General features: G+C 54.2%; 1 protein-coding gene across 3 annotated transcripts in view; it reads left to right on the forward strand.

The window, feature by feature from the left end:
- MAU2 (MAU2 sister chromatid cohesion factor) overlaps positions 1-24,065 on the forward strand; it is a 34,486-nt gene extending 10,421 nt beyond the window's left edge. The window contains exons 2-19 of one of the 3 annotated variants that reach the window (XM_082650892.1): positions 3,699-3,716; positions 4,303-4,368; positions 5,074-5,169; positions 6,662-6,756; positions 8,867-8,894; positions 9,263-9,418; positions 10,559-10,705; positions 10,793-10,883; positions 12,015-12,118; positions 12,708-12,785; positions 13,091-13,156; positions 14,495-14,581; positions 15,959-16,008; positions 16,209-16,286; positions 16,500-16,611; positions 19,505-19,595; positions 20,474-20,601; positions 20,979-24,065. In XM_082650892.1, the coding sequence (XP_082507018.1) occupies positions 3,699-3,716; positions 4,303-4,368; positions 5,074-5,169; positions 6,662-6,756; positions 8,867-8,894; positions 9,263-9,418; positions 10,559-10,705; positions 10,793-10,883; positions 12,015-12,118; positions 12,708-12,785; positions 13,091-13,156; positions 14,495-14,581; positions 15,959-16,008; positions 16,209-16,286; positions 16,500-16,611; positions 19,505-19,595; positions 20,474-20,601; positions 20,979-21,053 (1,566 nt within the window). In that variant the 3' untranslated portion in view covers positions 21,054-24,065. The remainder of the gene's footprint in view (positions 1-3,698; positions 3,717-4,302; positions 4,369-5,073; positions 5,170-6,661; positions 6,757-8,866; positions 8,895-9,262; positions 9,419-10,558; positions 10,706-10,792; positions 10,884-12,014; positions 12,119-12,707; positions 12,786-13,090; positions 13,157-14,494; positions 14,582-15,958; positions 16,009-16,208; positions 16,287-16,499; positions 16,612-19,504; positions 19,596-20,473; positions 20,602-20,978) is intronic. The other 2 variants (XM_082650894.1, XM_082650893.1) reach the window with 2 other exon arrangements.
- Positions 24,066-25,533: the final 1,468 nt, after the last annotated feature.

The raw sequence follows: 25,533 nt of genomic DNA on the forward strand, positions 1-25,533 counted from the left end.
CGTATTTTCTAATATCTAGATTTCTGATTATGAATTTATGTTGCAAGTTAAAAAAGGTACAAAAGCAAAGTGATTTGATTGGCTTCTGACTGACAGTCCTGGGGAAGTGACTGGCTCTCCGTGACATGGAGCTAGTCCTACAGCTTCAGAAATGGGTCATCTTGGGGACGGCTCAGGTGTCACTGACACTGATGCCTGAGCAAGAAACAGTGACGTTTAAAGACAAGGAGATGTCTGATGCCACTTAGGAATTAGAATTTTGTGTTTAAAAGGCGTAAGCCTGGGCTTCCCTGGTGGCGCAGTGGTTGAGAATCCTCCTGCCAATGCAGGGGACACGGGTTCTATCCCTGGTCTGGGAAGATCGCACATGCCACAGAGCAACTAAGCCCGTGCGCCACAACTACTGAGCCCACATGCTGCAACTGCTGAAGCCCGAGCGCCTAGAGTCCGTGCTCTGCAACAAGAGAAACCACGACAATGAGAAGCCCACACACCACAACGAAGAGTAGCCCCCACTTGCTGCAACTAGAGAAAGCCCTCGCGCAGCAACGAAGACCCAATGCAGCCAAAAAAAAAAAAAAAAAAAAAAGGCAAAAGCCTCAGTTCTGTGGCCATTTGTGCATGAGGAAGCCCTCATTTCCTTGTGATGATAGATAAAGTCATCATTCGTGCAACAAATGTTTCCTGAGAGCCTCCCATGTATCAGCCCCTTCTAGGCACTGGGGACACAGAATCATGATGAGGCACATTATGGGGCTTTATCCAACATCCCCAATTTGTGTGTGTGTTGGGGGGTGTGTTGGGGGCTGGTGGCCCACAGTGCATGCATGAGAGAATGGTGGCAGATCATGGCTCTGGGAAATGGATGCTAAGGACCACTAGGATCCAGCTCCTCCAGGAGTTGGAGTGTTGCTAACTCCCATGTGGGTCCACACCTCAAACTTTGTCCTCTGGCCCCTAGAGCAGCGCTCCTGACAGCCTCTCACACTGACAGACAAGGCCTTCCAGAAGGTTTGAGTCTTCAAACTTTACACATTACTTTCCAGCTCTCCCCGTGGTCACTAAAGGCCCCAGGGGGATGTGATGCTCTTTCTCCAGCCCTCAGGTCAGAAAACAGAACTGTCAGAGACAGAAACTGATCATTAACAGACACATCTGACTTATAGAAAAAAGGTGTTAGTGGGGTCCAGCCCAAATGTCTACTGAATAGATGTTAACCACATAAAATCCCCAAATGCAGAGACATTTGATGGGCCCATGTGGGCCTGGGCCCAGCAGCACAGGCCAAGGCGCTGGAGAAGTCAGCATAGTGGGGCCCTCCCCAGGCAGTAGGCAAATGGCTGTGTCCCCTCACAGTCTGCCCACCATGGACATACTTCTGTGGACTGTCCTCTCGTGAATTTGGAGTATGCCTTGTGCAGTGGGGAGAGCATCCCTGGGCCACAGACTCATAAGGAAGGCTTCTTCGCCCCACTGGAGGAGTTTCACCTCTTGTTGCCCTCTTCACCTCTGTTGGGGAACAGTGACACACAGATGTAGTCAGCTTTACGCCAGGTCCTGAGGCATGGCCCAGCTTGACTTGGAAACTCAGCTGTAGGTGGTGGATTTACTGAGCCCACTCCGCCTTGGCTACCAGGCTGGGTTGTTGAGAGCAAGCCACACGGCGCTCCGAGTGGAAGGCAAATGCTTCTCATGTGTGTCTTTATCCATCCTGTACTCTCTCTAAAGGGCTCCCCTTGAGTATGGAGGCCTTGCCTGAGATATGTCTTGCATGTGGAGATTAAGTCATGGAACTACAGAATCTTGAGGTGGGACCAGGTCTTAGCATGTCCCTAACCCAGCTTTTTAGTCACAGAGTTTCCTACACGGTATCTTGTCCCTCCTCCCAGTTGGTGGCCTTCAGGAGTGTCTCTAGCTCGACTGCCCTTCCCAGTGAGGAGGAGTGGCTTCTGTAGAAAGCAAGCCCCTACTTATGTGTTTACCAGCTTCATGACGTCACACGAGGCTGGAGCTAGGCCTGTCCCCACTGTCCATGTAGGTGGTATTCAGCCAAGGAGCCTCACTTGGGGCCACACTCCTGGCAGCAGGCACTGGCCATGTCCCTCTTGGGACCCTGAGCTCCTCCTGACCCTGTTGCAGGGGAGCCTTGGGAGGGGATACCCGGGCTGGCTGTGGAGTGCCTTTTGCCTGGGCTCTATGTGCACGTGCACTTGTATGTGTGTGTGACAGACACAGGAGCCTGGTGGCTCTCCATGTTTCCTCTCTCTCTCTGTTCTGTCCCTCTCCTCTACTCCCATAGCTCCCCCTCCTGGCCCACCTGTGTCTCTGAGGCAGCTGGTCTCCAGACCAGCTCCAAGTCTTGCCGAGCCTCTTTGGTGACTTCCGTGGCCACCACTCAGCCCCAGAGACATCTCGAGCTCCAAGGCTGTCCCGCTGGCGTCACTGGCCTTTCTCCCTGGCGGCCAGCAGACCCATGGGCCTTCAGCCTCTTTCCTCTTTCTCCTCCTCCCTCTGCGTCCTTTGCTGCATATAAGATGCTTTTAAAACTTGGATCTGATTGGGTGCTTTTGTTTTATGCGTCTGACTGGGTCAGGCTCCAGGGGTGACATCAGGGCATTCTTACCCACAGTCACATGAGTGGCACAGAGACCAAATGGGCCTTCCAGCCTCACCTCCCTGGCCCTCTGCTCTTTGCCTGGAGCACCTCCCCTTCCTTCTTTGCCTGGTAACACCCATAGTTACATTCTCATCCTTCAAGGCCCAGCCCCAGACACCCCAACCCCCACCACCTCCCTCCACATGCGCGTGCGTGCACACATACACACCACACACACATACCACACACACTGTTCTCCCACAGAGCATGGCAAGTAAGAGTCTTCTTCTGGGCTCTGGATCTGCCTTCCAGCAACTGCTGAGGCTCTGAGAATGTTTGCAGGACGAGTGGGTCAGCAGGAACAGCGTCAGGTGTATGCTTGAGTCCTTGATAGTCTGACAGACTGTGGTCAGTGTGGTGGTGTGGCGGACTGTCCTGGGACCTCACCGCCTCCTGTTGGAATGTGAAACTCCAGGGCACAGTTATGGCCAAGTGGGAGCATGTCGTTATCTGAACCATGTCCCAGCCTGTGTACTAGCAGAGAGGGATGGTGAGCTCAGAACTCAGAATCATCCCTGCTACCCCTGGCCAGGTGCTGCCCACACCAGTCCTTCCTGGAGTACTCTTCCCTCCCCTCTGAGGCTAACTTTGCTCATTTCCAAACATCTTTTAAATGTCACTTCTCCAGGAAGGACTGACACCCACAGACCTACTCTCTAATTGTAATTAATTCCTCACGTCATGATTTGCTCTTGGCGTACTACAGTGAGTGTCATGTGGTGGCCCCTCTGTGCTCCTTCCCCTTGTGAAGCGTTGCTGCTGTAGTGGGAGAGGGCTCCAATTCTGACTCCGGAGCCTGGCAGGATGGGAAGCCCATGAGTGGGGGAGCAAGTTCATGTTCCCTTTCCCCCAGACACGCCCTGGTTGCTGGATTAGAGGAAAAGCAAGCCCACCCTCTTAGGCTGAGCAGTCCATCTTCCCACTTAACCGAACACCTGCAGCCTCTGGTGACAAGGCAACCTGTGTAAACCCCAAAGTGGAGCCAGTTAAGCAGGTGCAAAGCGTATGGTTGAGAATTAATGCTTTTTTCTTTCTCTTTCAGTGGTTGATATCACAGCAAGTATCCTTTTCTTGGTACTGTTCCCTTTAAGGAAAACTCTTTCTAAATAAAAAAAAAATGTGTTATAAATTTGAATCCTACCTATAATGCACACCTTGGGTTTGGGCTTTGCCCCACAGATTACCTGGAGCATCCCTTCAGACCAGTAGCTTCTCCCTGGGTGCTGTGCTCCTCTTCATGCCCCAGCCTCTAGCTCCACACCCAGCCAGCAGCAAGCTCAGGGATTACTGGGGGAATATGTGAACTAGGGGTTTTAGAGTGGGTGGGGATATGCCCGTCCGGCCAGCCTCTGCAGTGTAAGAACGCTGAGCTGTGGCCCTTTTTTTTTTTTTTGCGGTACGCGGGCCTCTCACTGTTGTGGCCTCTCACGTTGCGGAGCCCAGGCTCCGGACGCGCAGGCTCAGCGGCCATGGCTCACGGGCGCAGCCGCTCCGCGGCACGTGGGATCCTCCCGGACCGGGGCACAAACCTGTGTACCCTGCATCGGCAGGCGGACTCCCAACCACTGCACCACCAGGGAAGCCCTGTGGCCCTTTTAAACTGACCATTTTGCAGTGTCTCTACTTCCTTAACTGGACGTCATTAGATCCCGCAGTTTGAAGATGTTAAATTTGAAGCAGCAAGTCTTTTGTCTGAATTATACTGTCAAGAGGTAAGAACATATGAAGGTTTCTGAAAGCAAACTCCCTCTCCCTGTAGCAAAGCACAGTGGCAAACTGGGACTCTCAAGAGTGGATTCCCTTCCGGCTTTTAAGACTTCTCATAATTTTCTTATCTCCCACGCCTGGCATGGGGCAGCCATGGGTGATCACTTGCTAACAAAGGCTAGCAGAATCTTTTTCTACCGAGGACTGTTGGAAAACAGCCTTGTTCCTAGGCTAAAGATGATTAGTTCCTGAACAAATTTATATAGTTTAGGCTTAGGCTAAAGATGATTCCTAGGCTAAAGATGATTAGTTCCTGAACAAGTTTATATAGTTTACCTTAAGCTGGTTCCTGATGTCAGGTGTAGCTGAAAACTGCATTTCCCAGCTTTGAGCAGTGACCCCTTTTCACGCCCCTGACCCCTCTCTCTGGTTGCAGAACAGGAAAGACAGCAATTGTTATCAATTTGACTGTTCAGGATTTTGAACTAAAGCTAGTTTCTGTTTAGTTGAGTGGGGAGTTATTTTAAGGTCGATACAAAAACTTCCCAGCCAGTGAGTCTAATAAAATATCTTTTCTTCTTTAATCAAGCACATTGGCAACCCACAAATCCTTTGGTAAGTGTGAACAGGAATGGCCGCCTGGCTCCGCAGCTGCTGCATAAGGAATCCAGCTTGTTTTTTCCTCCCCAAACTTCACTGTTTCCTTTCAGAATTCCGTTGATGCAGCAAAGCCACTGCTGCGGAAAGCAATCCAGATCTCACAGCAGACCCCGTACTGGCACTGCCGCCTGCTCTTCCAGCTTGCTGTGAGTACTGCGGGCCTGGCTGAGATGCGTGGGTGCCTGTTGGGGGCCGTGACCTTGGGGCACAGCTGCCTCAAGTACAAATAAGCAGACTCTGGGACACACGGGTCTTCCTCAGGCTGCTGTACTGAGCGGATGGGGACACAGGAACGTTTCTTTGACCTGCTCACAAGTCCCCTCCAGACTGTCGCCAGGAGGCGGTACTCCCAGGGTGGGCCTCTCACTCAGCAGCACCTGGGGTGATTGGTGGGAGTATCCTTCCCCTGGAGCTGACTTGGGGCCTAGTCTTCATGTTCCCCTCCCTCCTGTTGCTCCCTTTGGCCTGCATTCATCAAAATTTAGGGAGCATTTCTTGCCAGAGATCCACTCTGTTTTCTGAGAGCTGTGCAGAGATTCCAAGGGACTGCCTATTGGGCAAGAAATGCTGGAGTCAAGCCTTTTCTCCTAGAGCCCACTTTTGGGGCCTGCTGGGGTATAGCCTCCCCCTGGTCTCCACACAGCCCCTCTGCCCTCAGCCTCCCTTAAGCTCCTCAGATGTAGGTGGTGCCTGGTCCCTGCACTCTGAGATGCTCAGGTGGTGAGGGGCTCTCTAGGCTGGGCTTTCCTGGCTACAGTGGGGGCCGGGTGCTGGGTAGACTCCTTCATGAGGAGTGCCTCTTCATCCTGGGGTCTGCCCACACCTCCCCAGCACTGGCCATCCTCTATCCTCTCCTGACCCTGACACAGCCTACCCACCAGGCCACCTCTCGCCCACCCTTCATGATAAAGCTCCATCACCTGCCTGAACACACAGTGGGTGCTGGGCTGCAAGTGTCCCCTGCTCCCTGGGGGAGCATTAATGCCAGGAGGATTTGGCTCAGAGGGTCCCCTGCTGAGAAGAGCTCACCTAGCCTGGGCCCCTGCCTTCTTTCCAGGCTTTTTTCTGCCCTGCACGTGCACTGTCCTCCTTTTATCCTCCATGTGCTTTTGTGCCTGCTGGCAGAGGAGGAAGCAGGCCAGGCGGTGAGTCACCTGCCTCAAGTCACAGTATTGGTTTGTGCTGTGAGCACGGATCCCAAGATCTCAACCAAGGCTCCACAGGTGTCCCTGCCTTTCAGCCTGTCAAGGCTCCTGGGTTTGAAACTCCCATAGGTACTTACCCCTGAAAGAGTCCCTCCTTGTTTGAGGCTCCTCTGGCTGCTCCCCTAGTGACCACCCCCTGAAGGTGACCTGGGAAGCATTCAAACATACTCGCACAGCCTTGGAGGGGTCTGCACCTGTGAGTGTTAACTGCTGGCTGTATGCACCATTAAGCTTAGATGATGTACACTATAAACGAAGTGGAGTTCTGTACCCAAACACTGTTGATGAGATAATATGCTTAGTTTAGCTGAAAACTGACACTGAGGCAATTTTGTTGATGTAGGGAGGTTCAGTTTAACTCGCCAGCCATAAGGTCAGGTACTGTAAAGCAAGTGGTTTGGAAATGAGGGTCATTGTTCTTTCTTCTTTTCAGCAACTGCACACACTTGAGAAGGACCTGGTGTCAGCCTGTGACCTCCTGGGTGTGGGGGCCGAGTACGCCCGGGTGGTGGGATCTGAGTACACACGGTAGGCACACTCTCCCTGGCCCCTCCTCCTCTTACTTGGAAAGAATTTGGCCATCTTGATCCTGGACAACAAATAGAAATGGCATTTCAGCATGAAACGATGGCCACCCTTATACATAGTAAGAGACATGCAAATTAAGGCAGCACTGAGATGCTGTGCCCCATCGATTCATGAAGTAAGAAGTTGAGTTGACTGTGAGGGTGAGGGGCAGCTGGCATTCTCAGCACTGTCAGCACTTGCACGTTTCTAGTATCTCTTGAAATAAAAAGGGCTCGTATGATTTTCTGGGTTGATCCCCTTCCTGGTGCAGTGCGAGAGTGGTGCTTGTAGAGAGTGTGGGCAGCGTGCTTGGCAACCAGTGTCCCCACTCAGGGGACACCCAGGAGTTTTTAGATACATAACAGGAGACAGAGTAAGTGGACATTTGTGTAAAAGAAGGGACATAGGTTCATGTTATGCATGAAACTGCTTAGACTACCTGGAGGCTAATGCCCTGGGGTTGGGCTCAGGGGTCAGAGGCCACCAGTGCTTCACTGTGTGCCCTCTAAGAGAGCCTCCAGTCTGTCTCTTTTTCCCCTAAAGAGAAGAATCCTCTGTAGTAGGATTCCAGACTCCAGGTAGCAGCGCTCTTATTCTATTGTGCATTGGGATTCTGGAAACACAAAATCTAAGCTTGTCCCATGGGGTTATTGGGACAGAACAGTCCCTAACTCCATTCTCTAAGCTCTGGACTTGCAAGTGCTCACAGGGGTCCACACAGTTCCCCACAGGCCGTCATCCCTCGACCAACCTGCCCTGGGATGGACACTGTCACACAGTCTGGTCTGTGTTCCTGGCCCGTCTTATCCTCCTCGTGCTGTGGCCATCACTGGATTCAGGGTGACACTCATGCCTTGGAGGGCATGGGGATGGCCACACACTGCACATGTTCAGTCACAAGTGTCCTCAAACAGGTCTCTGTACCACTGTGGGCGGGGGACCTGGGTGGGCCTCACTAGGGCATGACGCCTACAGGTCGCCTGACATAGAACTTCTGATCTTGGGCATATGGCCTAGTGATGTGACAATATGGGAACCTTGACGTGAAGTTCGAGGCCTTAGATTTCAGCAGTCAGACAGTAGACCCTAGAGTGTCCACACCGTGAGGTAACAACAAGGAATGGCGAGGTGGCTGGGAGTATAGACATCTCTCACTGTGTGACTGGGACCCCCCCCTCCACCTCAGTCTACTCACCTGGAATGATGCCCATTTGACGGGGTGTCAGCTGCAGCACATGGGGACTCTGCACAGACTGGCGGGACAAAGACTTAGATGTTGAACAAACTGTGACGACAGCCCAACAGCCGATCCTAAAAGCCTGTCCCAACGCCAGTGCCGTGAGCAGCCCCTAGGCACTGGGGTGAGGCTGGGCTGCCCTCCTCTGTCTTTTGGCAGTCTCGTAAACCTTTTAATGTGTTCATTTTATTATTTTTCTTGCTGATGACAGCAGTATGTGCTTGTTTATTAGAAAGTGCAGAAAGATTTAAGAGAGACAGTAGAAATCTCCTGGCCACGCCACCCTTGAGGGTGGGGACAGCGGGCAGCGAGGCTGCTGACATGCCTAGGCTTCCTGGGTTTCATCCCCTTAGCCCTCAGGAGAGCCCAAGGGGGCTTGGCTGGTTATAGGCAAGGAAGTGGGGGCACAGAGGGGCCACGGTGAGGTGCAGATTTCAGTTCGGGCACCTGAGGCTGATTACTTACCCGCCTTCTCTCCTTGCCTCACCCTGTGCTGTGCCCAGACATGGAACCTGTGATCTGCTGTGTCAGCGAGAGTAAGGTTATGGTGGATGTGCTGTCCTGTACCCTGCCCCTCTGCTTTCTGAGCACATGTTTCTGCTTTCTGAGCTTTTGAACCACATGAGTGTCTAAACGGGAAAAAGCTAAAGACAAATAGAATAGAACAAAATAGAGCCCTCTTATAAATAAAACAGACCTAAATGGCCAGGGTCCATTGTCATCCATTTAACTGTCCCAGAGGTGGCTCGTTAGGTTCCTGTGAATGTTGAGATGGCACAGTCATCCCAGGGGGTGCCTGAGTCTCCCAGACCTGACTACCCCTCTCTTTTCCAGGGCACTGTTCCTGCTCAGCAAAGGGATGGTAAGTGGAGGCTGGATGGGATGGGACTGGTATGATGGACGTGAGGCTGGGTCCCCATGAGGTCTGCCAAAGCCTCGCCTGCTTGCCATGTTGTGGCCCCTCAGGCGCCCAGACCCTCACACATGGCAGGCAGCCACGAGGGGCAGGCCCGTGTCCCCCAGCTGGATTCAGAGGTAAAACTCAGGTTCCAGGTTGTGGGATCTGTGCTGATGGAAGAGCAGCCTGGGTTGGAGCTGCCTAGACCTGGGTTCCAGCCCGGCTATGCACCCTCCCTTCGTGGTGCCAGCAGTCCCACAGCGCGTGGGCAGGCGGGTGGCAGTCCTTTGTACCAGGAGGGTCTCCCAGCACGTGCACCTCTCCCTCCCCAGCTATTGTTGATGGAGCGCAAGTTGCAGGAAGTCCACCCACTACTGACCCTCTGTGGACAGATAGTTGAGAACTGGCAAGGGAACCCCATCCAGAAAGAGTCTCTGCGTGTCTTCTTCCTGGTGCTCCAGGTGACCCACTACTTGGATGCTGGGCAGGTATGTAGTGCCTCTCACCTGAGGGCTGCTGGGGAGGAGGCAGGTGGTGGGTGGGCTGTAAGCTAACACATCAGCTCTGTGATTTCCTCCTGTCCCTCACCACTGGGCACGTCTGTCATTCGGGGCTCGATTCCCCCACAACCCTGTTGTGCTCTGGCATGAGTACTGTGCCTCTGTGGACAGAGGGCACTCAAGGAATGGGTCTGTCCCATTTCTGCCCTTATAGCGGGAATAGCTGTGGCCTCACACACATCTACTCAGTGTGTGAATGGTCAAATGACCTTGAGGGCAGTTTGGGGAATCCAAGAAAATACACTGGGGATTCTGGCATGGTGCCTGGCATACAGCAGGTGCTCAAGCAGTGTCTGTCCACCACCCCCCAGTTAATGACAGCTTTGCGGGAGTTGAGTAGGGACTAACAAAATCAGCTGTGTTTGAGGCACATAGACAAAAAGCCCATAACCCTCATATGGTTGAGGAGCAGCTGTACCTGTATGTGGGGGAACGTCTCAGCCTTTTGGACAGGTGCTGCTCCACGCACCCTCCCCACCCTGTCACGCTTCCTCAGTTCCCCCACGCACACCCACCTTTGCTTGTTGGGCCGAGCACTTCAGTCAACACATAGGAGCACAGTGCAAATTCTCACAGGGTGCTGACGGCTGTGGAGATGGCCTGTAGGGCCTCGGGATGGGGCTTCCTGGTGCAGAAAGGCCAGTCTGTATAAACCACGGCACCTGCAGGACTCTGAGTGGCCACTTCACACCCCCCAGGATAACCAGCCGTGTCCTCCTCTCTTGGGGTCACTGCAGGAAGGAGAAAATGTGGCTGGAGCAGGGTCTTTGAACAGGCCTTTCCCAGGCCTTGGTGTTGGGCCCTGCGCTGGGGGGGGTGGAGCCTCAGTGCCACAGATGACCCTCCTGGCCCTGCCCTGTGCCTTGAAAGCTGGCTGACCCATCTAGGGGGATGGGCTTCCTGCAAGTGGTGGGTGTGGTAGGAGTTCCCGGGAAGGAAGGGCTGAGGGGCTGATGGGCAGGCAGGACCTGGCTAGCTGCCACTGTGGGGATCTGCCTCCTAAGGGTGGTTGGCACCTGATAGGAGCAGACGGGTGCTCAGGTGTGCATTGCTGTCTGCCTGCTGCAGGTAAAGAGTGTGAAGCCATGCCTGAAGCAGCTGCAGCAGTGCATCCAGACCATCTCCACACTGCACGATGATGAGATCCTGCCCAGCAACCCCGCTGACCTCTTCCACTGGCTGCCCAAGGAGCACATGTGCGTGCTTGTCTACCTGGTGAGTCCCTGGAGGGGCCGGGGCCTGGTGGCCCAGGTGAGAGAGGAGAGGGCCCCAGTGACCACCACCATCTGATCTTGTCACCAGGTGACTGTGATGCACTCCATGCAAGCCGGCTACCTAGAGAAGGCACAGAAGTACACAGACAAGGCTCTCATGCAGCTGGAGAAGCTCAAGAGTAAGTCAGGCTCTGTGGGGCTCAGTGGGTCAAGTAGCCCCCTGGTGGGTGGCCCGATCACCACCTCCTATGCTGGGCCTGAAGGACCTTTAAAGACTGCAGCACAGGTCCCTGCCCCATGGGTCTTGTTACGCCAGTTGGCAGATGGGGACGATCCAGGTTCGGGCAAAGCAGGCCAGGCCTGGACTGGATCCTTGATCCCCAAGGGGTTGTGTTGTGGGGTGGTTGGGCCGTCTCTGTCCTGTCCCCCTCACTGCACAAGACAGCCACGAGGGTTAGCGGGACTCCACTGGGGGCTGCTGGGGCGGCAGTGCTCAGTTGAAACAGGTGTTGGCTGCTTTTGCTGTCTATTATCAGTATCGTGATGTGGATTGTGTTCAGGGTGAGGTTGGGATTGGAACTGACTGACAGCAGGTCCTCTGGAGGCCCTGGGTTCTTCCTGGATGCTTGACTAATCCATCCTGTGAGATCAAGGACCTTTGACTAGTAGGAACCCAGGGCCCCACACATCCCTGGCTGGCTTGTGCGCCTGTTAACCTCATTCATTCCCTGTGCCCTTGTCAGTGCTGCTGGGGAAGAGCCTTAGAGCCAGAGAACCAACGACGCCCGCGGGGGCTGCGGTTCTTTCCCTTCAGATGAGTTGGGAAAGTGCTCTCTGGTTCCAATGTGAGGACAGCCGCTTGGGGCAGCCAGAAGCTCGGGTCCCCCCACTGTTGCCTGAGGCCTATCACGTGGTCTCAGTCTCCCAGACAACTTCAGCATTTCTAGAATGTGTTGTGTCCAGAGTGCCCTTGAGCACTCAGCTGGGTCGGGGTGTGGTGAGGATGGAAGACAGATCCCTCCAGAATTTCTTGCTCTTACAATACTCTGGTCACCAAAGCCTGCTATGAGCCTGTTTCCTCACCTAGACAGGGAGATGCACCCCCTCGCTTAAGGGTGCTGTGGACACCGAGCAAGGTGACAGACTGGGTGCTGGGCCAATGTCCAGCGGAGCAAGTGGGCTCAGACCCAGGTAGCTATGGGCCAGGTGTGGCCGGAGGGCTTGAAGCCCCTAGGAGGCAGGGGTCAGTGTCTCCTCAGTTGTCTCCTCCGCTCACGCTTTGAATGCTCACCCCTGCCTCTCACCCCCAGTGCTCGACTGCAGCCCCATTCTGTCCTCCTTCCAAGTAATCCTGCTCGAGCACATCATCATGTGCAGGCTCGTCACAGGACACAAGGCCACAGCGCTTCAGGAGGTGAGGCCACTGGGGGCTACACACACAGGGTGGGAAGGCTGAGGGGTAGAGTGGTTTGAGTTTGCTGGGTCTCGGAGGGTGTCGTGTGGGAGAATGTAAATGTGTCGCCAGTGCGTGTCAGCAGGACGTCATCTGTCATATGACTATAACTTGGTAGTCCACGACCCTGTGTGGACACAACTGATCAGAGCCTTTTACCTAAAAGTTGGCATGCCCAAGGAACATGGGGTCTGGAGTTCTAGGGTCCCCTGACGGCAGTTCTAGCACTCCTCCTGCCCTGTGATCTGTAATCCCTTATGCCCACCTTCCTGAAAGGGCATGGGGGCCTTGATAAGGGTGAAGGTACTGTACAGCTGAGACACAAGTTGGAAAGAGAGACGGCGGGTAATGGATAAGGGTCACCATCCTCAAAGAGGTCAAGGCTGTGCCTAATCCTCACAATGGGCACATCCGCTGGGACTTTGTGCCCAAGTTAGAGTGGGCATGACATGGGCACACCCACCGGCTTTGGGGTCTCTCCTCAATGCTGCGGGGACACTGGGTCCCACATTACAGGCCAAGTGATGTCAGACATGCTCTCTCCCGGCAGATCTCCCAGGTCTGTCAGCTGTGCCAGCAATCCCCCCGGCTCTTCTCCAACCACGCAGCACAGCTGCATACACTGCTGGTGAGTGCATGCGGGCTGCCCACCCCCAACCCCACCCCTGCGAGTAACCCTCTGACCACCACCCCCGGCAGAATTCAGAACATTCCCTGTGGACTTCACTCTGACAAGCATGTCATCAAGTCCAAGTTGACTTAGGTCCCGGGAGGCAGGAATAATTAAGCATGCCATCTTTCTCCCTGTTTGTCAGGGTAAAGCTCAGATATAGCCAGCTCAGTAGAGTCACTTGTCAGGCTCACCTGGGTGCAGCTGTGCAGCCCCGGGCAAGCTGCATGTGGCTCTGAGCCCTCAGCATCTTCTTCTTCCAGGGCCTGTATTGTGTCTCTGTCAACTGCATGGACAACGCTGAAGCCCAGTTCACCACAGCTTTGCGGGTAAGGTGCCGGCCCTCGCTTTATGGGGCAGGCAGTGCTGCTCAGTAAGGAGTCGGGCGTGGTCTGTGATGAGGACAACAGCCATACAAAACCATGGTCAGCGGGTGACTCCACCAGCATTCAGCCTGATGCCAGTGGTGACAGTGATGCACCATTTATCCAGGGCTTTCTGTGTCACGTCTTGTGCTGCTCAGCTGCAGACAAGGCCAGCACTCGCAGCACAGCTTAATGAGGGATAGCTGTGGGCAAGGGGGCTCCTGGCTAGCCTGCAGTGGGGCTTCCCCAGCTAACTCAGGGCTGGTGCCATGGCCTGTTCAGCCACTTTCGCTCACGATTCCCAGTCTTCCTGATAGCCTGCCAGGTGGTGTTGACTTGTGTCACAGCTACTGGTCGGCTGGTGCTGCTCACTACAGTGGTGCTAGGACCACCCCACCTTGCCCGCGGCCCTATGGAGGTCTCTTGGACCCTCCTTCCCCATCTCAGTTCCTACACAAGTGGCTGCTGCTTGTTTGGTTCAACATCAAAATTCCCGACGGATGGTGTGTTGTCCCAGGAAGTCCTCCCCACTGGCTGGGGGAGGGGTGGTGGTGCAGCCAGGACTTGGGCCCAAACCCCGCGTGACCCCCAACCACACGCTGTTCCTGTGGTCCCATGACAAACATATTGGAGCATCTTTGCTCAGATCAGATGACCCTCTGGACCTCCTTGGCACCTGCCAGGGGCCTCCAGGTGGAGTTTGTGCTTCCCAGGCACCCTTGGCCCCCTTCACAGCTGCGCTCCCTCAGCCCCATTGGGAATGCTCAGCCTGCTCAGCTTGGTCCCTCTCGTGGCCGTTCTTGTCCCCCCAGAAGAACTGGGGATCAGGGTCTGTCCACCACCAGCCGTTAGAAGCATTTCTGGTCTCTAACAGCTTCGGCTTCTTCCAGGCAGGATCCCTGCCTCCCCGAGGATCAGCGTACTCCTCTGCTGTGTCAGCACACGGGTCCTGGGGTTACCACCTGTGGTGTAGAGGGAGGGCCCAGCCAGGTCTCAGACCGAGAGACAGCAGAGAATAGACCAAGCTGTGGTGTGTTCTGAGGGCAGGATCAGGGTGACTGGCTTTTCTTTTCTGTTTCCGGAATTTCCCATAACGTGGGTGATTGTTTTATAATGAAAAGAACTAACAGTTTTGTTGTCCTTGGGTTTAGGAGGCAAGGGGTGTGTGTCTGAATGAAAATAATAAGGAGATTCCAAGGTAGCCACTGTGGAGCGTTTGGGTGGCTCTGATGCCGCCAAGCGGCCCCCATGTGACATGACTGCCCAGCCCAGCCCCCTAATGCTCTGTGTCTCCCATTCCAGCTCACCAATCACCAGGAGCTGTGGGCCTTCATCGTGACCAATCTGGCGAGTGTGTATATACGGGAAGGAAATAGACACCAAGAGGTAGTAGGTGACATGCTTCATGTTTGGTATCCTTTGTTTCAACTCTTACTTGGAGGGGGGCGTGGGGGGAGTGTTGTCCTGGGCACCAGCAAATCTCACCAGCCCTGGCGTATTTGCCCTCCAACAAGGTGTCCCACGCAGCGGAGCGTAGGCATGGCTGGGGGAAGGCCAAGTCTAGGACAGAAACGTTCCCATAGCCAGTAAGCACTTTTCCCTACTGAAAATGAGCCAAGCTTTACTGAATCCCTCAGGAAAAAAACCCAATTTCTTGTACCCTGAGATATCTGTTCTAGAACATTGGTGAGGCCTCATGGCTCAGTTATGAGGAGCAACAGCTTGGGCAGCTGTCTGCACTAGGCCCCTAGGTTGTTCTGGTGCCCCAACCTGCTGAGGCGGGGAGGTGGGCCAGAGCTTGACCTCGCAGGATAAGTCCCTCCCACTAGGTTCCCCTTGCAACATCCCCTTATCCCTGCAATCCCCCCCAGCCCTGACCCCTCTAGAGTATCTCAGATTCAGCCACTTGTCTCCACCCCTGTGGCCTTCATTTCTTAGTTCAGGCTACTATCACCTCTTGGCTACAAAAAGCCTAGCTGACTTCCCAGGTGATTGGTTAGCTTGAATGCTTTGGGTAGAAAGCCCAGTGCAGGACTTCCCTGGTGGCACAGTGGTTGAGAATCTGCCTGCCGATGCAGGGGACATGGGTTCAATCCCTGGTCTGGGAAGATCCCACACGCCACAGAGCAACTGAGCCCGTGTGCCACAACTACTGAGCCCACCCGCCTAGAGCCCGTGCTCCGCAACAAGAGAAGCCACAGCAATGAGAAGCCAACGCATCACAACGAAGACTAGGCCCCGCTCGACGCAACTAGAGAAAGCCCACGCGCAGCACCGAAGACGCAACACAGCCAAAAAAAAATAATTAATTAATTTTTTAAAAACACCTCATTTATTTAAAAAAAGAAAGAAAGCCCAGTGCAGTTGCTCCAGTAGTCAGGAAGCACAGTGGGCAGGGTCATGAGGGCCTGGTGTGGCCTTGGTGGTCTCGGAGGAGTTTGGTTCCCTTGTGTCTCCTCCCCACCCCCACCCCATTGTCTGCCTCCTGAAGGGACTGTGTGGGTACTGGGTGAAGCCTCAGCCCACTTCAGCCCTCATCCACCAGCACACCCTCCATATGACAGCCAAAGGGCACCTAAGATGTCAGTGATGTTGCAGGTTCTGCCCCTTCTCCCGGCAGGTTGCTTACAGGCATGGGATTTGGGGTACGGGCACGTTCCTCAGGAAGTTGCAGGCAGCCCTAGTCAATTTACTAGCATATCTGGGGCCGAGCTCTCATATTTAGAAATGCAGAATTATCCTAACTTGCAGACATTTCTTTCACAGCTGTACAGTTTGTTGGAGAGGATCAATCCAGACCACAGCTTCCCTGTCAGGTAGGCTGCCCCAGGCCCTGAGTTCTACTTTACTAGCTATCTTATGTTTTCTCTGCTCTTTGGGGTGGCGTGAGCACCTGTGGGGCCCTAGACTGCCCCATGTACCCCAACACCTCATACACCCCCACCCACTCCCCTTTTGTAAATCTGCTGCTTTCACAAAAACCCCACCAAGGTGTGACGCTCCGCTCTCCCCTCAGCTCGCACTGCCTCCGAGCAGCAGCTTTCTACGTGCGTGGGCTCTTCTCCTTCTTCCAGGGACGCTATAACGAGGCCAAGTGAGTACTGGGAGAGGGCAGGTGGCCTCGTGCCCGGCACCTCCCGGTGTTTCTCTTCCCCCAGCAGCATGTGCCCAGGTCCCCTGTCCCTGCCCTTCCCACCTACTGCCCGATGGGGTGGGTGGCCCTCTGCTCAGGACCTCAAGGCCACTGCTGCTTTTTCTTCCCCAAAGGCCTCCCAATGGGGCCTCATCATCTGTTCTTCTCATGAAGGCGATTTCTGCGGGAAACCCTGAAGATGTCCAATGCAGAGGACCTGAACCGGCTTACAGCCTGCTCCCTTGTGCTCCTGGGCCATATCTTCTATGTGTTGGGAAACCATAGGGTGAGTGTCAGGGGTCAGGCTGAGGGGCATGGGGCCAGGGTGGTGCTTAGTGGGGGGAACCTAGCAAGGAAGTGCCTCCCATTCTGTGCCCCACAATGATCGCATCTCACTGACCCCTCACCCACCATTGCTCCGTGAGTCTCAGCCAGGGCAGAGGCACTCTGGCTCAGCCAGCCTGGGCAGGCAGGGCTGGGGGAGCTTTGGATCCCTGGAGGATGCATCTGTGGGGCAGACAGGGCCAGTGTTGGTCATGGGCAGTCGTCAGGCAAAGCCCCAGGGCTCAGTGGAGCTAGAGCTGGTCAGGCTGCCCAAAACTGGCAAGGCTGAGGGCAGGTTCCCTTTCCTGTTAATACTTGGGGAGAAGGAGTGTGTCCTCTCAGTCACAATCCCAAGGATTCCATCTCTGCCCATCACACATGGTGTCTTCAGTGCACTCTGTGTTTTTACCCTCACCAACAGTGCCCCCCTAGGCCTAGTCCCCACCCATGCCAGCTGGTCTCTGGTGGGATCAGTTGACTCCGAGTCTCCCCATCTGGGGTGTATGTATATCTCACTTGCTCTAACCCATCGACCATACAGGGTCTTTAATTTTTTAAAGAAAATATTTGTCAGTATAAAATACGGCATGTATTTTATTTCTCATAGAAAGTCTGAGAAGCAAAGGAGAAAGTCATCGCGTGTCTTGTGTCTTCCAGCTCTTTTCCATTGCCTGCCTCTGCCCATGCATAGGTTTTGTTTATCAGGCTGTTTTATAATTTTATGTCTGGTCTTTCTGTGCACCACTGTGTTGGAGCTTTTTTCTAATGACAGAATTTTTAAGCTGCATCAACTCCGTAGTTTAGCCAAATGCACTTCAGCTGTTTTTTGGGGACAGATAGTGCAGGGTACTTGTCTTGGCCCATAAAGTTCTATCTGATCAAGCCCTGGGGCTTCTGAAGGGTGAGTGCTTTTAAGGAGCCTGGTGCATCCCCTTCCCCACAGTCATGTGGTAAGCATTTGCCAGGCCAACATGCCCTGTAGCTGTGGCCTGAACCCTGTGGGGTATCATCACCCTGAAAGGAGGAGGACCAGTACTAAGTTCTCCCTTCTGAGTGTAGCTCCACTTCTTCTACAATACCTGTCACACTACTCACTGAGCACAGTGAGGACAGTGGCCTCAGTGTGTATCTGGGGGTTAGGCAGGGACAAGGTGCTCAACGTGAGGCTCCACTGAGTGTAGGCCAACTGCCTTGTGTCTTGGTGCAGTGGCTGTGATTACCTCGTTGCCAGATGGGGAGACTGAAGGCACAGAGCCCCAAATTTTAAAAAAATAATAAAAATTTTTAAAAAGGGACTTCCCTGGCAGTCCAGTGGTTAAGACTCCGCTCTTCCACTGCAGGGGGCACAGGTTCAGTCCCTAGTTGGGGAACTAAGATCCCAAATGCCGCATGGCGTGGCCAAAAAATAAATAAATAAAGTTAAAAAAAAAAAAAAGTGACACAGCCCCAAACTACAAACCTAGGCTTAGAACCCAGACCTTGTTGGCTCTTGTCTGTCCAGAAGCCGCCTTTAGGATGGGCAGAGCAGCTCTTTAGCTGCAGCTTCTGGTTCATGTTTGGGACAGTCCCGGAGGAAATTATAGAGCTTATTTGGGAACCTCTGCTGCTCCCTTTGTGCCTGGGCCCACGTGGGGTAACATGGGGCCACCAAGAGTCCTCAAACCCAGGTCCCGCCTCAAGCAGCTCCAGGTCTGGGGGAGACACTGCCTGCCCCGGGCCTGCCAGGCCAGAGTGTCCTTAGGCATTACAAGTTTGCGGGTGGTGTCATACAGGACCGCTCTCAGGATCACACCGCTCTTCAAACCCAGGTTTTGTGAGGCAGCCCCAAGCTGTCATGGGGGAACCTGAGCCAAGGGGGAAGCTCCCTCCCAGCCCCAGGCCTAGAGGAGGAGAGTAGTTTTTCCTGTTCTGTGCATTCTGAGGTCTTAGAAGGGCTTGGTTCAATTTTGAAAAGTTTTGAGACCCACCTGAAGCTTATCTTCAAGGTGCTGGCCACAGGGCAGCATAAAGTCACTGGGCTTTTGTGTCTGTGTGGTGGCATGTCCTGCACAACCGTGGCCATGTTGAATCTGGGCCTCAGGAGTTGGTTTTGAGGATTTGTACGTGTCTGGGCTACATGCCAAGTGTCCCCCAGGCTGCAAGGTATTGCTGCATTGGGAGTTTTCCCAGTGTCACCCTGAACCCAACATTTAGGCCAGCAGGCTGTGGTCTCTGGACTGGGTGGAGTCAGAGCAGTGCTGCTGGTCACTGTGGGGTCAAGGATGGGTGTTTACAGCCCCCAGCGGCTCTCACTCAGCTCCTCCTGGGGATTAGGGCCTGGGGGCGCTGTTGCAATCACGTGGTGGAGTCAGGGTTGGAGGGTTTAAACATCCTGCTGCCTCAACAGCCCTGTGTGTCCCAGGTGGCGTCGCACAAGAGCAGGCTCGTACATAGAAGAGAAACTTCTCTTCCTCTCTCTTGTCCATTCAGCCCTTGTTGCTCCTGCCAGGACAGACTGCTGCCTTTGCCCAGCCCTGGGACCCCTGAATCTGTATTTCTAATCAGCTCCTGATATGGGTCCAGGGCTGACTGCCACCAGTGCCTTTTCCTCTGGCTAGAAAAACAAAGGCACATAGAGTTGCCCATGGCCGTACCCCAGGGAGGAGGCACATGCAGAGCTGAGGCGTGGGGGCAGTTTATTTTTCCAAGGTGGTTGAGGAGTACTTCGGAGAGGGTTATTTGAGATAGGCTCTGAAGTAGGAGTGGGTATATGCCAAGCAGCAGGAGGTCACAGGTGGGGCCCACGCTGTCCCTGCCACCAGCCCTTTCTACCACCAACCCCCGCCCTTGACTCCTCTACTGCTCTCGATCGACAGGAGAGTAACAACATGGTGGTGCCGGCCATGCAGCTAGCCAGCAAGATCCCAGACATGTCAGTGCAGCTGTGGTCATCGGCCCTGCTAAGAGGTGAGTAAGAGATTGGGGCTTCTGGGTAGAGCCAAAGGCTAGAGGATCCTAGGTAAGCCTTGCTAAGCCTCTGCTTCAGACTGGGCCTCTGCAGGCCATAGCCCCAGTTCTAGCACATTCTCAGGCTTCTCAGGAGGCCCTGTTTGAGGGCAGTGGGCTCGTTCACATAGTGAGATCTATGCAGAATCTGATTCTGTCTCTCTGGGACCCACAAGGCTAGTTCTTGGCATCTGAGTGAAGAATTGAGCTGTGAGCCCTGGCACTTGGCCTCAGTTTCTTTCCCATGAATGGGAATGGCAGTCATTTCTGTCAGGCAGGACGAGCCGGGGTGCTCAGCAGGTGTCATTGTTGTTACTGCTGCTCTCCCATTTACAGGTTGTGAAACTGAGGTCCATAGACTCACCCAGGGACCTGGGGAGGAGGTAGAGGGCAGTGGACTATCCTATCTGCAGTGGACTTCATGCACCCATTCAGTCCTCCTGCCTCAGAAATGAGCATTGGGTGCCTTGCTCCCGGTTGGCTCCTGGGTGCCCAAAAGCTAGCTGGCCGGGAAATCCCTGGGAGTGCTGAGTGCTGCATCCACAGGGAGCCCCAGGGACTTTCAGTGCCCTACCAGCCCTTATATATGCCCCTATGGGCCTTGTTGCTCATCCACCTCCAAGGACAAAGGACTCAGGAACATAGGAGGGCACATGTGAGGGCTGCTGGCAAGTGGGCTTTGCTGACCTTGACACAGGGCTCAGGGCAGGTGATGTGCCAGGCACACAGCAACCCACTGGCAGAGCTGGGGTTTGACTTTAGGGCTCCACCCAAGGGGAGGATGTGGGGGCAGTGGCAGGCCAAAGCAGGCCCATCCGTTGTGCGTATCCCACCCTCAGACCTGAACAAAGCCTGCGGGAATGCCATGGATGCCCATGAAGCCGCCCAGATGCACCAGAACTTCTCGCAGCAGCTGCTCCAGGACCACATCGAGGCATGCAGCCTCCCTGAGCACAACCTCATCACGGTACGGGCATAGGGTGGGAGAGACAAAATGAGGGTGCTGGTTGGCTCCTTGGGGCCAGCTCACCTGGTCTGTAGCCCCTGGGGGACACGCTTCCTGAGGAGGGAAGTACACACTTGGCTACCATTTCCTTCCATCTCTCCAACAATCCCTAACTCAGCCTGGCCTCAGGAGCCCCCTTGGATGGGCAAGATAGCACCAACCCAAGTGGGTGATGCAGGCTGCTTCCTGGGGGCCCATCTGACTCAAGTGTGGAAGACGCAGGGTCGTCGCTGGTGACCAGCCTGAGGAGGGCAGCATTCCAGGCGCAGACATGTGGCCCAGCACACCCCTGCTTCTCTCTAAGAAGGACCTCACTTGTGTGTCCTCTTCCCCAACAGTGGACAGACGGCCCCCCTCCTGTGCAGTTCCAAGCTCAGAATGGACCCAACACCAGCCTGGCCAGCCTCCTGTGAGACCCCTGGACAGGGCCACTCAGCTTCTTTGGGCCTCTGTGGGGCCTGGTGTGTCCCCGACTTCCACCCAGATGGCACTTGAGCTTTCCTTAGAGACGTGCTGGCGTGGCTGTCCCCAGGCTTCTTTCCCGACTGTCTCCAGAGCTTCCAAGTCCCTGGGGAGTGTGGAGGGCCAATTCCCATCTTCCCAGGAAGGGCCGGCTGGCCGTTCTTGCCGAGTACCAGGAGTCCAGGTGCTGAGGCTCACAGGTGGGATTTTGGAGCCAACTTTCCAGAGCCATCCTTCAAAGTGGACTTGAGCTGCCAGTCCTGCTTCCATGACTGAGTCACATCTTCAAGAGAGTGTGTCTGGGCGGGGAGTGGAGTGCCAGCCACCGGCCAGCTCCTGATTCTGCATGCAGGGGTGGTCCTTACCACCGAGGTGCCACATGACTTCCATCGCCTGGGCCTCTATGCTGCGCTGGAGTGTTTCCTCTGCTCATGGCAGCTTCCAGTGCCCAGAGGCAAGACACCAGTTTCTGGCCCAAAATTAGAGGGAAGAAGTTGTTGCTCATGTCAGGGACAAAAAATGCACGTCCTGCCACAATGCTTTTCTCAGCTTGCCTTTCTGTCCAGCATCCATCCTTTTGGCAGCTGGGGCCTCTAGCTAGGGGCCCTGGGGGACCCAGGAACTTGGCTTCCAAACATCTGAGCCTTGACTGGATTCACTGTCCAGCCGTGGGGGAGCACGTGTGTGCGTGCGCGCGTGCGTGTGTGTGTGTGTGTGTGTGTGTGTGTGTGTGTGTGTGTGTGTGTGGCTTCACAGAGCTGGCGCCCAGAGCAGAAACTCCTGTGTTTGCACCAGCCACCCTCCCCCTGTCAGCATCCATAGCGCGGGGCAAGAAGCAGGGGAGAGGGACCTTCCTCAGCCCAACTCGGGGTGCCGGATCATAGGGGCTTGCTTCCTGGCAGCTCTGCAGCCTCCTTGGCGGAGAATGTTTGCAGACACCTGAAGCTCCACCAGCCTGCAGGCAGCCATTCCCTTGGCCCCCTGCCCTGTTTTCAGAGGGAAGGAGGGGGAAACCTACCTGCCTTGGGTCTCAGAACAGCATTGAAAACTTTTCCTGAGCTGGACCCCAGGAGGCTCTGCCAGGCCCAACCAGCCATTCTTGGTTCTGTGCTCCTCTTGGATAGTTGAGGAGGTGCCCCAGGTGATGGTGACGTTGGGGGTAGTCAAAGCAGCTGCCGCCTTTAGCTTCCGGCACCTGGGATCATCCCCCTGATGAGGGGTGGTGAGTGGTTTTGCTAGTCACACCTGCTTGTTGGTTCAAGTCTAGTCACCCAGCACCGTGAAGGCTGCTTCTCAAAGCCTTGGTGTCCGTGAAGGAAGGAATGTTGGGATCGCTCAGGTCAGCTGCCTGGGCCCTGAGGCCTGGGTGTGCCTTAGCCATAAGCAGGCCTGTCAGTAGACCTCCCTGCTGTGGGCCACTGCCCTCTTGGGGGCCCGCAGCAGGCATGCAAGTGAGCTACTGGTTGAAGGGACAGGCTGGTTGAAGGGACGGGCTGGCAGAGTTTTGTCCTAAGAGGACCCGTCCTCTCTGTGTCATCCTGGGTCACTCGAAAGAGTCTGGTCCTCTCCCATGCTCCCTGGGGCTGCCCCCTTGATGACACCACTGGGCCAGTGAGGTCTGCAAATGTGGGTCTGACATCTGGTCATAAGCTGTCCACATCCTGTCTTCCTCCCCCCTCAAGGGTGCCCCCCAGGTCCTCCCCTCCACCCGCGGGACAGAGCACCTGTCTTGCTACAAGCTGCGCCTGCAGGCCAGGACCCCACACTGTCGAACCTCTCCAGACCCACATTTCTTCAATCACACTTTACATCATGCTTGTCTCTGTGTATTTATTTAAACCTTTCTTTGCTTCTAGAACATTTTGTATGTAGAGCAGTTGAAATAAGAACCTCAAGACTTAACATCTGTCCTGATGTTAAAGTGCTTTTAGTGACCACTTTGTTATCTATGTATATGTAAAGTTAAGGTTAAGTTCTTAAGTTTACAGTTAAGAATTCAGTACTCGATGTTTAATATTCCACTCTAGCTTTATGGAAGCCAACCCGTGTGTACTGCTTGTGTGCGTGTGTGTGAGCTTTGAATGTCCCCTTTACTGCAGCACCTTTCAATTACATAAAGCTGTCATAAATACCTTCCTGTGAGTCCAAATTCAGTGCCTCACAGTTTCTCAATCATAAGAACTCAAGACAGCGGAAACAAGCCCCCAGGGAGACATTATAGCTAGTGTCATATAGCTAAGTGTTCAGGAAAAAACAGATAAATAAAACTCCAGGGCTTCCCTGGTGGCGCAGTGGTTGGGAGTCCGCCTGTCGATGCAGGGGTCACGGGTTCGTGCCCCGGTCCGGGCAGATCCCACATGCCACAGAGCGGCTAGGCCTGTGAGCCATGGCCCCTGAGCCTGTGCGTCCGGCGCCTGTACTCCGCAACGGGAGAGGCCACAACAGTGAGAGGCACGCGTACCGCCAAAAAAACAAAAAAGCTGGTCAAACCCCTTGTGTGCGCCTCCCACTTCCTCCTATGAGCAGTGGTGGCCCTCAGGGCCTACGGTTCTGGGGACGTTGGTCCAGGAGTTGCCAGCTGCCTTCCCCTGTTGGATCCCCCCAGTCGCCCATGGGTGAGGCCAGGGTCCTCCCCCTTGGGTAAGCACTCCCCATCCCATTTATTGGGAGCACAGGCAGGGAAATCGGAAAGGGCTGCCTGGCACAGTTGGTAAATTTGTTGGTTGCATTGTCTTTGTTTCCTTAAAGGGTTTTCAGTAAGTATGTTTGGCATACCGTCTTTTAATGGGTTTGCAGTGTCTTATGTTTTTAGCAGCCTGTATCTTCAGCTGGTGCTTTTAATCAGGAAAAAAAATTCTATAAATACAAGAATTGTTTAAAAGACATAACCGTAGAACATAGCTTCTCGTTTGTAGATTTCTTTTCCTATATATTCAAAGTAAAATAACTTGTGGGAACCATCACTCACTGTGTCTTTGTTGTGCCGTCTGCCCCTCACATGTGCCATCCCAAAGACTAACCTTCCCCGCCCAGCCAGTGGGGCCACAGAGACTTCTGCTATAGACTACAGAGTGTGAGGATGCAGAACTCGATGCCCTGGACTGGAGGACCTGGTGGAAACCTGCATCTTTTCCCCTCTAATGATGATGTTCCTCAGTCCAGCCCTGCCTAGAGGGGAGGAAACCCCTGAGACATGGCATGCGAGGCCCACAGCACTGTCTGTCTTGGCCCTCACTACAGGCAGACTTTCTTGCTTGCCTGGTGTTCTGTTCCCTGTGTTCTTAGAAAACTCATGGGTCAGCCTTCATGTGCCTAGGTTTTTTTTTTTTCTTCCTTTTTGAGGTGAAAGTCACATAACATAAAATTAACATTTAAACATCTACAATTCAGTGGCACTAAATACATTCACTATGTACAACCAGCACCTCTGTCTAGTTCCAGAACTTTTTCATCACCCCAAAAGGAGACCCCATCTCCATTAGCAGTCACTCCCCATTCCCATTACCCCAGCCCCAGAAAACCACTAATCTACTTTCTGTTACTCTTGGATTTACCTCTTCTGGGTATTTCATATAAATGGAATCACGTATCATGTGTCCTTTTGTGTCTGCTTTCTTTCACTCAGCCTGACGTCTTCAAGGTTCTTCCACATTGTAGCGTGTGTCAGTGCTTCATTTTTATGGCTAAATAACGTTCTGTTGGATAATGGATGGACCACATTTTATCTAGTCATCCATTGACGGGCTTTGGGTTGCTTCTCCCTTGTGGCTGTCGTGAGCAGTGCTGTTATGGATGTGCCTGTGCATTTTGTTTGAACACGTGTTTTCAATTCTCTTGGTTTGTGCCGTGCTTTAAGGTGCTTTTAAGGTGCACGGGCTGCCACTCATGCTGCATGAAGGCCCTCGTGTTGCTCTTGTCCCTGTGACCCGAGGTGATGCCCATGTAGCCTTGACTGCTGCCTTCCAGGGGCACTTCTGAAGGCTCCTTTGGGCCGTCATCCCAGGGCAGAACTGCTGGCCACTGGATGTGTGAGCGATTCCACACAGTGACACAGTGCAGGGAACATACCTGGGAAGTAGATGACAGGAACTCAGCCAGGAGGCAGCCACAGGACTGAGGGGAAGACAGGAATGGGCCTCACAGAGGCTAGCAGGTGGCCAGGGCAGCTGGCCCGAGCATCAAATGCCTGGGGAAGGGGTTGTTACTAGCCTTTGACACCTACATCCCCAATCCTCAGAAATCCTGCCGGTCACTCTGCCTATTCCTGGCCATCTTCTCCGTCTGTCTGAGGCCCAGTCATGTCTCCCACTTGGCTGCTGCCCAGCCTCCTCCCTGAATGGTCTCAGAACATTGTGTGCTCACTCCCACCTGTCCCCCTGCCAGGGGCACTCTCCTTATGGCTGCTGGGTTTCACTGGGGAAACGTCCTGGC

This window comes from Grampus griseus (assembly GCF_964374135.1).
Source record: "Grampus griseus genome assembly, chromosome: 3".
In the NCBI taxonomy this organism is placed as follows: Eukaryota; Metazoa; Chordata; class Mammalia; order Artiodactyla; family Delphinidae; genus Grampus; species Grampus griseus.